At 29.0% G+C, this 12,748-nt stretch overlaps 1 protein-coding gene across 1 annotated transcript in view; it reads right to left on the reverse strand.

Moving 5' to 3' along the window:
* Window positions 1–492: 492 nt before the first annotated feature.
* The window catches only part of LOC106692536 (neurotrimin), a 24,290-nt gene continuing 12,034 nt past the window's right edge, over window positions 493–12,748 (reverse strand). Inside the window, exons 7-12 of the mRNA XM_067047598.1 lie at window positions 6,876–6,973; window positions 6,625–6,799; window positions 5,514–5,641; window positions 4,999–5,194; window positions 4,060–4,128; window positions 493–3,355 (exon numbers count right to left, since the gene is read on the reverse strand). Coding sequence (XP_066903699.1) covers window positions 3,234–3,355; window positions 4,060–4,128; window positions 4,999–5,194; window positions 5,514–5,641; window positions 6,625–6,799; window positions 6,876–6,973 — 788 coding nt within the window. The 3' untranslated portion in view covers window positions 493–3,233. The remainder of the gene's footprint in view (window positions 3,356–4,059; window positions 4,129–4,998; window positions 5,195–5,513; window positions 5,642–6,624; window positions 6,800–6,875; window positions 6,974–12,748) is intronic.

Consider the following 12,748-nt stretch of genomic DNA (forward strand, 5'->3'; position numbering starts at 1 on the left):
TCCTTAAAGAAAAGAAAGAAGTTTAAGTTTTGGGTTTTTTAATAAGTTATGTTTATTGCTGAATAAGGAAGAGTATCTAAAAAATTATTTAAGTTAGGTTATTCTTAATTGCAACAAATTAAATTAGCCAAAATTTTCTCCAAAACTAGCAGAATTTGCCTTTGTTAAAACAATTTGAAGGGAACCACCTATCCATAATTTTACAAAAACCAAACAGCATTATTAATCCACTTGAAAGCACCCTTAAAATGATTGTTAATTGGGGAATCTATTTGATGACACATGTGCCTAATAATTTATGCATGCTTTCATCTAGCCAACTATTTGTTTGTTTATATTTGTATAGCACATGGAATAAAAAAATGTATGCTAAAGCATTTCAATGAACATAAAATTGAATAAAAGAGTAATTATATTGAAAGAAGATAGTTGACTTTATGAAGTAGATTGAGGTGGATAGTCCGGGTGGGGATCAATAAAGGTAATAAGATATTAAAGGAAAACTATTTATTTTAAACCAATGTTTCGCCCCACTTTGGTGGGCTTTGTTAGAGCTAAATGAAAAACAAGATACAAACATTTTAAAATTAACAGAACATTAAAATAAAAAACATTTCAAAACAATTGTTATGTTTATAAAGTATATAAAAAAGAATTAATAATAAAAATATGAGGAAATATACATGTAGATAAACTGAAAACAAGTTACTAATAAATATAACCAAGTGTGATAGAAGTTCTAAATTTTTATCATCAATCATCAATCATTATGAACATTTTTATCAATTTTCTTATAATCTCCCTTTTACATACTACTATACCTCATCATCATATCAGATCATATCCACTTCACCTCTCTGTTCTACCTTTTACTTCTACCTCTTTACCATATTTATAACTAATTTTTGGAAAAGTTTGTCAGGGGGTGCGGTCAGCAAAGAACAACATAAACAAAACCATATTTATTTATTTTATGCCAACGTTTCGACCTGAGTTTCAGGTCTTCATCAGGGGTTATGGCGTAGAAGGTAGGCCTGAAACATCGGCATAAAATAAATAAATATGGTTTTGTTTATTTATGTTGTTCTTTGCTGACCGCACTCCCCGACAAACTTCTCCAATCATTAATCTACGGTCAACTATCTACACCTCATTATAACTAATTTTAATGAGTTGATAATTTATATTAGTTAAATCCTATTAAATAATTAGTTAAATCCTACTTTTTTTTTTTTTTTCGTACCCCCATTAATTAGGAAAAGAAATTAAGGTATATGAAATATGTATGTACAAGTTTGTATCCTTTTTCTACCATAGGTATTTTAAGTTTTAATTAATTTGTACACTGTATGTGCAGAGTCGTCGGCGCCAGTTAAATCCTACAATTTATTTGTCTATCTATATCTATATTAAGAACTTTTATCACACCTGGTTATATTGATTAGTAACTTGTTTCCAGTCTACCTACATGTATATCCTATCCTACAGTCAAGAGTAATCATAACTTATGTAATCCAAAACATATTAACACATTAATTACTCATATTAATGTGTAAATAAATAATTTATTTTGACTAAATACATAATTGTTATCAAATTTTCATTTAAACAGTCTTAACTATGTATAAACACTTAAAAGCATTGGGAAGCAGTATTGCATTGAGAAGCATTGCTGGGTCAGCTAATACTTTATAATTATTCTAAAAAGGTGTACTGTTAAAGAATTAGCCACAAAATAATTGTGTTGTTACAACTACAGTGGAGTCTTGATAAATAACTCGTACAGAAAACGAGTGAGGAAACACCTATTATTTTATTATATCTCTGTCAGGAATCGACCAAAACTTCCCTTGAAAGGAAATCATTTATCTCCTCACAACTTCTAATAATTGTAAGATTGGTTTTTGATTGAATGAAGTTATTGGATACACAACTGATTGTATTGAAAAGGCTAAATAAATTTTCATTTTTATATACATTTATATATATTTTTTTATTGTTATTTTAAATACATAATATATATATACACACATTAATATAACCTTAATTTCATCTCAATCTCTTATGCTTATCTATTATTTGATATATATTACTTCTAAAATATAGAACTAAAACTATCAATAATTCAGGTAATGTAAATGTTTTTTTCTGTTTAGAGTGCTCTTACAGTAAAATTTTAAAAAACTTATAATAAATTAATAGTAACTATCAACAGAAAAATTTATGTAGTATATATCCTTATCACAATTTACAAATGCACATTTTCTTCTCTCATTATTGAAATAATAATAAAAAATATCACAATTCACCTTAGTCAATAATCAGAAAATAATAATGCTATTACAATTTCAGACTATAAACATACAAAAACTAAAAACTAGTTATAAATTATTTTAAATTAAACAATACACATTTCTTAAAAATATATATATTTATCTTTCTTCAGGTTGATGCCTAATCAAGAATTAACCATTCTGACTCCATAATAATTATTGCCTATTCTCAATTAGTGTTAAAAGTAAACTAGTTCTCTATTCGTTTTATTTCACAGCTCACAATATTCCTAGACCTGTTTTGTCCAAAAACAACCGTAGGTCAAGGAAAACTGTCTAATTTTTGACATTAAAAAGTTGGAGTTGAAATTTATGCAAAAATCATTTAAATTTTATATAACTAGTCATAAACATAACGAAAAAAAAATGAACTATTTATGGTTAACTTTTAATATAAAATTTTATCTCCTGATTTAAAAAGTTTTTCTTTTAACATCTCATTTATTTCTTTTTTTTTTAATTATCATTTATTATTCATGAGGAATAATAAATTTTTGTGTTTTCATTTATATATATATTATTATATCCTTGGATATAAATAGTTCTCAAGCAATTTCAAAATTAGAGTTTGAGCTATTTATTGTATTTATTATTAAAAAAACATTGTTTTTTCTAGAAAACTTAGATAAAATAATAAACTTTTTTCAATTTATCTGTGTTATTTTTAAATAAACATTGTTTCAAAATTAGTTTTAAATTAAATTAATTTCTAAAATCATTGCACATCATTTAGGAATCTATCAACATTTTCTCTATGTTGATTAAAATAAATTCATATATTTCTGTTTTTTACTTAAGGCAATATTTTCTAATTGTTGAAATTTATCGTTTAGATTCTTAGTACATTTTTAAAATAAGAAATTGTTTCAACTTGGAAAAATCTCACTTTCTTCTCTCTAGTCACCTCATATATTCTAAATTCCTCCAATTCATAGAAAAGATTAGAAGTAGTGTTATTAAAATTGGCATACTCTTGATACAATTAGACAAATTTATTTCCTCTCCCAAAGGAATAAAATCCACTGAAACAAATTAATCATACAAGATTTTTATAATTATTTATTAAGATAGTACTTTAAGCACAACTTAAGTATATTCATTCATCAAAATAAATAGAATTCTTAGAACTTGTCAATCTGAAAATGATATCAATTCATAAATGTAATGAAAAAATTACAAAGTATTTATTCATCTATTAATGGATAAACAAGGCTAGGAAAATGCTATTTAATTGATTAATTAAATAATTAAATTTCAACAGGAAAACAAATATTGAGCTTTTTAGATTCAGTATTGGAATATTGAACTGATAATTGGTGTTGTTGGAAATTCAAAAATCATCTTTTCATCTCTTTTTGACTGGATATTTAACTAAGAAACAGAGCGTAAATATTTTGAATTTTTTTATTTAATTAACTCAATACGTTTCTCACTTTTTAACTATATTGACATTTTTTCAAAATAATTATTTTTAAAGATAAGATGTGTCAACTGCTGAACTTAAGTAGAGATATATTATATGTTTATACTTTACCTGTCTTAGAGTTTAAAACCATTTTTTAAATTGTAACAAAACTAAAAGTTTTTAACTTCTTTCTTTCTTTTATAATTTTTTAATGAGTCTGGAAATGACTATTTTCATCTAAACAGTGTTTTTGTTTTTCATTTTACTGGAAAATTACTTATTTCATAATAAAAATTAAAAAAATACAATATATTTCATTACCTGGGATAAAGTTGTTACTAACAACACTTGTTTCTGTACTTTCTTCAAGATCCACATATGTTTCCAATTCTAAAATTGAAAAAAAAAAAAGTTAATAAATAGAGAAAAGTATCTTAGGATATAATTGGAAGATTCTTAAAAACAAAACTTTAAGTTCCTTAATACAAGTGAGTGACTAACAATGTAGCACTACACCAATTCTAGCATTATGAGAACAGACCAATAGAAAATCAAATAAAAGCAGACCAAAGAAATTACATTTTGCCATCTAAAAAAGGACCCATCAACTAGAGACATCAAATCATTCCAAGACATTTCAAAAGATATTGAATCAAAAGAGTAGAAAACAATTTTAATAAAAAACACGCACATATACATAAAACCAGCTGAGAAAAATTATATTCAAACAGCTGATCACAGCAGAACATTTGAAATATGGTTAATGAAATGAAAAATAATTTATTATTCTGGGACTAGGTCCTTTAGAACAATATATAGGTACATACAGGTACTTTACAACCATGAATATTATCAAAAAAATATTTCCGGATGATATCTGAATAGGTGAAAGGTTGATTGGCTAATTATTTACCACTAATTGAGAGACTTAACAATTTGTTTTTTGAAATTTTCCCAACAAGTACAGATTATTATAGTTTTAAAAATTTTAAAATCTAAAAATTAATGTTGAAAATTCAGCATCAAATGGAAATAATTTCCTCTTTTTGTTTACAATGTATTTTGAATTATTCAAATGTGTTTGCTTTACCAACAACTTTTTTTTCCTAACAAAGAAATCTTGAATTGTTTAGTTTACTATTTTAATCATTATAAGTATCTTAAAACTATATTTAAATAATTAAAAAAAAAATGACTTCATTGATTTGAAACTAGAAACAAATATTTGGCTCTAAGTCAAAAAACGTTAGTTTAACTCACCTCCACCTAAAGTGACAAATCTAAAAATTGCGGAAGGTTTACTCCATCCAAATATATTTCTTGCTACTACTGATGTTTCATAAGCAGTTGCAGGTTTCAACCCGGATAAAGAGTATGTCTGAGTATGTATTGGTCCGTTAGAAAACAAATCACCAGGGATTACCAGCTTAGACCAATTTTCAGGTTTCTCAAACCTCTAAACAAAAATTAATAAGTTCCTATTAATAAACATAAGAACAAACTGAAAACAATTTGAGTTGAATAAAATATAAAGATTTTATTTACATTTAAAATGAACACATCACAAAATTGACTTATAACATTCTGAAATTATATTACTAATCAATACTTGGGGATTTTAGTTCTTTGCAACCAAGAAAAAATATATCACTAAAATAGTAAGTAAAAATAAGTATTGATAAAAGAAAGTATTCATATAAAGTTTATAAATGTTTTTTAGTAAGTCTAAAAAAAGAATTAAGTAGTAAAAATAATTTAATTAATTATTTACTGACCTGATATTGCCTAAATAGCAAACTATATTGTATTATAGATGAATAGCTGTCAACTTCCCAAGCCAATGTGACATTTTTTTCATCTGCTTTAAAGTAAGACTCTTTGAAAACTGGAATATCTGCTAGTCCTGTACATAATTAGAAAATCACTTCACTTCTTATCTTAGGTTAAACAAAATATTGTCTTTTATGTTTTATCTTTTAGAGAAGATGCTGACTTTGCTTGGGAAACTTTGGAAGTTAATATATTCATCATTCGATGACAAATGAGAAAAAATGGTTTATTATCAAAAGAAATGTCGGGGTTGTCTAAGTCATAGGCGGTTCTCCAGCCTGATATCCACTTAACAGAAGGCCCTCTACAAGGTGTATTCAATAGTAAGTTGGGAACGGCCGTGCCAGAGGATGAGCCCTGGACACTGACGTAGTAGAGGTCTTGGTACGAGAGAGTCTGAGGTAGAGTAACAGTTCTAGTTGCCGAGATGAAGCGGACGGACTAGTAAGCTGATAAGGCATATCGTGAAAATGTTGTGGAATTTAGGGAGGGTTTTATAAATTAAGACGAAGAGAATGATTCCCTTAATAGACGCCACGACCGACTGTCCCAAACAAAGGTTTCCGGTTAGAGGAGCAGTGTCGCCATCTTCTGTTTTATTTACAAATCAAATAATAAAACTTATTTTCTAAAATTTCCTTCCTAAAATATTTTTTATTATTCCCTTTCATTTATTTCCTTATTTTGATGTTTTTTATTATTATTAACATATCTTTTTTTTTAAATTTTATTGTATCACTCTATATTAATTTAATGTTTCACAGAACACTAGTCTTAGGTTCAAACATTATTTTGGATTATATCGGTTTAGTGCCTGTGCCCAAACCTTTAGTGGGTTTGATTTTAGATTTAAAGCTGCAGATACTTATAATAGATAATTTTAGTAAGATCAATAATACTGATCTAATATTTATTTCTAGAGTTCTTATAGCTGTATTTATAGAAGTAATATTAAATGTTAAGGTTATTATTTCTCAAAGGTTTTACGAGATGAGCCTAAAATTGAAATTATTATTATAGGTTCTTTCGAATCATAAATCATTTATGATCAATTACCTGAGACTTGTATCACTTGTTGGCTCTTGCCTAACTTGTTACTAGCTAGGCACGTGTAGAAACCAAAGTCCGTAGTTTTTGTATTTAACAACACCAATCCATGAGCGTTTCCTTTTTTGAATGTCACGATTCTTGCCCCAGTTTGAACTGGTTTTCTTTCAAAAAGCCATTCAACCTAATGCAAAACACAATAGATATCTATAAACTGTTCAATGTAAATCAGTACAATTGTATTCCTGATAATAAGTTACCTTAGCTTTAGGCGAAGCATCAATATCACACTGTATGTTGGTCCTCATACCCGGGGTTGTATGAATCCAAATCTTTTCGGTCGTTACTTCTGGCGGATCTATTAAATGGAATTAGAATGAGCTTAAATATAAATATATATATATTTAAAAAAATGATAACTCAATAGGAAACTGAATATAATAAATGATAAATCAATAGGAAAGCTATCCTTAGATAGCTTTGCCGAGTGTTTGGTCATGTAGTCAGGATGTATGACCTCAGTACTAAGACAATCGGCTATGTCCCTGACGTTCTGGGTTATGTGTAAAAGGAATAAAACGCTTCTATGAGCTAGGCTTTTGATATAATGATTTCAAAACACTCATACTTTTCCTCTATCTTCATAAATTGAGTTATACACATAAAATATTAGATTACATGTTTGGAACAAATGGTGTATGTTAACGTCGACTACCATGGACAATCCTAAGGCCATTTGCGACTGTTGCCCAGACTGTCTCGGAAACAAACCGTGAACGGAATATGACTGATGGTAGATGGGCGAATTTTCTTTTTAATTACTATGTTTTGTAGGTACTTTTTTTGCAAATTTTTGAGGTTCATTATTGAAAATAACAATATTTGAAATTTTGATTTAATTGTCGCTAGTTCATGACACTGACATTTTAACTATCTTAGGAGAGTATTGTTTACTTTTTACCTTCTCTAACACACCTAACTCTGGAATTTCCAATAGGATATATTATTGTTTAAGGATTCTGATAAATCAGATTGTAAGACGTAATGTTTATTAGGAACTTTTTTGATCCAATACGTTCTGTTGGTGTGAATGGCGAAAAACTCAATAATTTTTTTAAAGGTGTTTGTCGCGTGAAAACGGTGTTCAAAATTGAAAACATGAAAAATAGTTTTAGAATTCAATTTTCCATAAGAATTCCTATTCATAAATTGAGTTTCTGCAACTGTCTGAAGAGACTAAAATAACTATGATGATACCTAAATGAATCAACACCTGAATTCTGATGGCGGATCCTCGTAGAGAATTAAATGCTGAAATGATCTTCTCCCTTAGAATTGTCTGATGTCCTATACCATTAACTCGAAAAATTGAAAAAAAAAAACATTAAAAATTATTTCCGTTTTTTGGTCACCTATGCCTTCAGAACACGTCGAATAAAAAAAAAAAAAATGCCCGATGTGAATCCGTCTCTGCTATCAGAATCATAAAAAAAAAAAAACTATTCCATCCCATTGGAAATTTGAAACTTAGTTGCGCCAAAGAAGAATTGGGGAAAGATTAGAAATTAACTATACAACTTCAAAAAATAGACTCCATGGATGCCACTATTATTTAGTCCCAGCACAAATGATTGGGTTTGTCGTGGTAAAAATGTATACTAGGCACACCCCATATATATTTTTTCTTTATATAGTAAGTTTTCCACAACAAAGTACAAGAAATATAGCTAATTAAAATTGCTAATCTATTATCACTAATTTAACATAATGAAGAGAAGTCAACTAATAAATAGGATTAAATATTATTGAAAAATTTAATAATTTAATTAACGAAAGAGATATAATAAATAAAAAAATCTTAATTAAACAGAGATCAATAAATAAATCAAAAAGAAAAGTAGACTAATTGAGGAGGGAAGTGTACTGATATATAGGAGTAAATATTATTATTATCTCTGTTTAAGAATTTGTTATTTTTATATTTTCTTATTTAATTAAATTAATATATTTTTCAATAATATATACTTCTATTTATCAGTTCACTTCTCTTTATGATGTTAGTTAATTATTTTCGTTTTTTCTTTATTCTCCTTATTTTATTAAAATTGTTTGATGGTTTGTGTATCTTCACATTTTTTATATCACTTCTCCTTTCTTTGTATCTTTTTATTTTTAGCCCTGACGAAGACCTACTAAGTAGGTCGAAACGAAGGCAAATAATACTTGAGAACTGTCCTTTTTTTCTTCTTGACCGTAGTCTGACCATCTCCTTCAAAATTGTTTATTATTATTATTTAACCATTAAGTAGAATAATACAAAAGAACTATCAGCTAGGAGCACTCCTTTTTCAGTTAGTGCTAATAAACGATATTTAAATTATTTTTATTTTTATTAATACATTCTGATCAGTATTAATACAACAACTATAAGTATTTCAGTTACTACTTCCACGTTTCTATTTATGTTCTTCTACTTAATTATTTTAACAAACAAGCCATTTCTTCATCCTTGAATCTATAATTACTATTTTTTCCTTTAAACTGAATCGGTACAGAACGCCCACTGCCTTCCGCCTTGTTAGTAACACGAGAAAAAGACACGATAATTGGATTAATGGAACACTTCCTGTTTATAGAGAGCATTTATTTTAATTACAGTAATTAAATAGGAGAGCTTTAATCGTATTAAATGGAACAGTATCAACTTGCTCAATCGTGAGTCCAGGATAGACTTTTAAAAATCAGCTTTTTTGTCAAATTAACTACTCAGAATACTGAGAAAAATACCTAAATAATTTAACATTTAATGCCACAAAAAAGTAACGTTATTGTTAAAATATTTATCAAATTAAAAGAATATTGAATAAATGCATACATTTATTTACGACTGAAGCATTGTTTAGCGGAAATGTTGCTATCTGGACGGAACCACGCGCTACTGGTTAATGGGAATGGCTAGCTATAGAGCCCATTCTTCACCTAACGTTTAGCAGTGCTCAAAGTCCCTTTTTATACAGAAATAATCTATTATATAACAAGCCGAATGTATGCATGTAGTATCTGTGAATAGTTCGTTAAGTTTAGGAATGAGGAGTTATTTTTTCAAATCTATTCTTTATCTTTTTTTGTGTACACTGGAGCAAGTGATAAGGTTGTTGGAAGAATTCACCATCATTAAACAGAAAAAAAAATAGTGTTGAAAAATATAACTCAAAATCCACGAAATATGACTTTAATCAGTGATCACAAAGCCGCACATACCTACACAGATACACATATACATAACTTTATTTTCGCTATATAATGACAAATCTTAAGGGATGTAGAAATGATTGTTTTTATTAAGTAGAACGGTTTGTTTTTTTCCAGTTTTTGGATTATAACTAGAAGCTAGACATTTTTTAAAGATAAACATTCAAGCAAATAAAATTCCTTACAAAATGCACATATAACACTTTATTTTCAGATAATCTGCGACCCCGCTAGAGCAAACTATGAAAATAGCTCAAACAACAAAAGTTCAAAAGGAATGTTTTAGGAATAAAAAGTTTAGAATTTTTTTTTAAACGATTCTTTATGTTTTTGGGAATCTAAATCCGAATTTCAGGTTTGCCACCGCTATGAAAACGAAGATAAATAAACGAAAAAATATTTTTCAGCTTTTCACTTAAACTCGAATCCCAAGCATTTTTCGATGATAATCAATAAAGCAGAAGAAATTTCTCATAAAATTTCATTTTTAGCTATTCTGCGACCCCCATAAACAACTCCATAAAGGACACTTTCCAGTCCTTTTTGCAAAAAGCTCTAAAAATTCCTCCCCAACTGTTCAATTTAACCTAGACATATCTGAAATTGGTAAAATAGATAGTTTCAGGCATAAGGCGTATGCACTAATAGAAACCTGACATTAAAAAGAGAATTGTTTTGTGTTTTTCATATAGAACCGAAAAGAGTCCTTTTTAAGCGCTCTCTTATATTAGCGCTCGAAACACGGTCATTTCAGGAAAGATCCTGATCAAAAATAACTCCACGGTTTCTAACTGAAGTGTGGAATTGAATGAGTCAATGATTGGGGTAGAGCAGAGAATAGTAAGGAAGGAATTAAGAAGGTACTTGGGACTAATGAGGATACCCTTTGTTTTTCAACATTGAGCTTGAGATCATGGTTTGTTGCTCATTCCTTAATACTATTTACATCTTCTTGCAGCTTGTGGATCGCCTAGAGCATTTCGGTAGGACAAAATAATAGATAAAGTTTTATGTGATTAGCGTATTGAGAATGGAGAATAGAATGAGGAAGGTTGTCAATATTTATTGAGAAGAAGGGTTTGTGAGAGTGAGGAACCCTGAGGAACATCCCGTGTTAATAAAAGGAATGAGGAAGGGGTCGATTGGGAATTGTGACAATTCGGGAACAAAGTATCAAGAAGAACCACTTTCAGACTCTGTTGGATAGGGAGAGGCTTTGAAGTTTGGAAAGGAGGATGTTATAATTGATTGAATCGAAAGCTTTTGAGAAATCGAAAAGATCGTTGTTTGTGATTTTTGTTTGTCAACTTCAGTTTGAAGGTCTTGGGCAATTTTCAACAGAACTGATCGAATGGAATATTGGGATCGGAAACCAGGCAGGAGGGGATTGAGAAGAGCTTTTAGTTCAAGGAAGGTGTTAAACTGTGAATGGATTATTCTTTCGAGTAGCTTTGATAGATTGGAGATAGATCTGAAATCGGAGACTATGGGGGAACAGGGACTTACTTTAATGTACCGGCTATTGCTATGCCTTTTTTCTAAGCTTTTGGAAAAATGGAATTTTTGAGAGAAAAATTATAAATGTGCAGGAGGGTATAATTTAATTATTTTAACTGGACTTTGATCGTGGGCATCGCCAGTTCTTGATTTGAGGATAGAGGAGAGTAGATCTCCAGAGGAAATTTCTATGAAATGGAAATTTTCAGGGCCAAAATGGATATGTGGGATGGAGTAAGGGTACGAGTGCGAGAAAAAAAGAGGGTAGTAGAAACAAGACAATAAATAAAGGATTTGGAACTCACAGCGGATAGGTTTTAAGGAATTTTCATTGAGTTTTGAGATGAGGAAATATATAAAAACTGTGCCTTGGCAAGACGTAGGGAGGACTGAGCGAGATTTTTTAAGAACATTAAGGAGGAGTGATCTTCGGAGGTTCTAGTGCACCTGAAACGTTTTCTAGTAGCAGCTCTTCTTCTCATCATCTATCTGGTTTCCGAAATGACCCAGGGAGCCGCGGACGTTTGAAAGTAGAGGTCTTGAAAGGTGCTTATGATTTAGGAATGTGGTAAGATTAGTGGAAAGGTCCATTTTACTGATAGAGGAAGATGGTTATATAGGTTCGAGGTATTGGGATTTTGAATTAAAGGAAGAAAAGGATTACGTTTGTAAGGTGTTAGTGAATGACTAATGACTAATAGATTTGTTGATTGCCATGATATTGGTTTAGAAATTAGAATTAGAAATCTGCATAAGATTATGAGGTAAGAGGAAAGGTATTGGAGTTAGATAGGATATTTAAGCTATAATAAGATAGAAATTCAAGAAATTATGTAAAGTGAGCCTGGAGGGATTGGGAGTTATTGTGTCAGGATGATAGGATACAATTCATATTAAGAAAGAGTATGCATATTTGTAAAAAAAAAAGGAAAGTTTGGATAGGAGTAAAGAGATACAAGAGTTATTATTAATAATTATAAGGCTGAACTACATGCGGCAAACAGCTAAAGTGCTATAGAAGATAAAAAGCTATATATAGGAAGATGATCAGGGTTGTGGTCAAAGGAGAAACAAAAATAGTTTACAACTATATATTTTCCGACGTTTCGCCCCACTTTGTAGGGCTTCATCAGGGCTAAAAAGATACAAAATGATACAATGATAAGAATAAAAATACAAAGATAAGATACAATGATAAGAATAAAAATAAGTAACAATGGCAAGAGTAAACATTTTTATATATTATACAGGAGATGTACATAAAACAAAAACAATACGGAAAATATATATATTAAATAAACCTCATGAAAAAATAATAATTATACATAAATAAGTAATAATAAAGATATAAAATGATAATAAATGAGCAAAGAACAAGTCAACA

This window comes from Halyomorpha halys, unplaced genomic scaffold (genome assembly GCF_000696795.3).
Source record: "Halyomorpha halys isolate HHAL.00 unplaced genomic scaffold, Hhal_1.1 Scaffold59.1, whole genome shotgun sequence".
Lineage (NCBI taxonomy): Eukaryota > Metazoa > Arthropoda > Insecta > Hemiptera > Pentatomidae > Halyomorpha > Halyomorpha halys.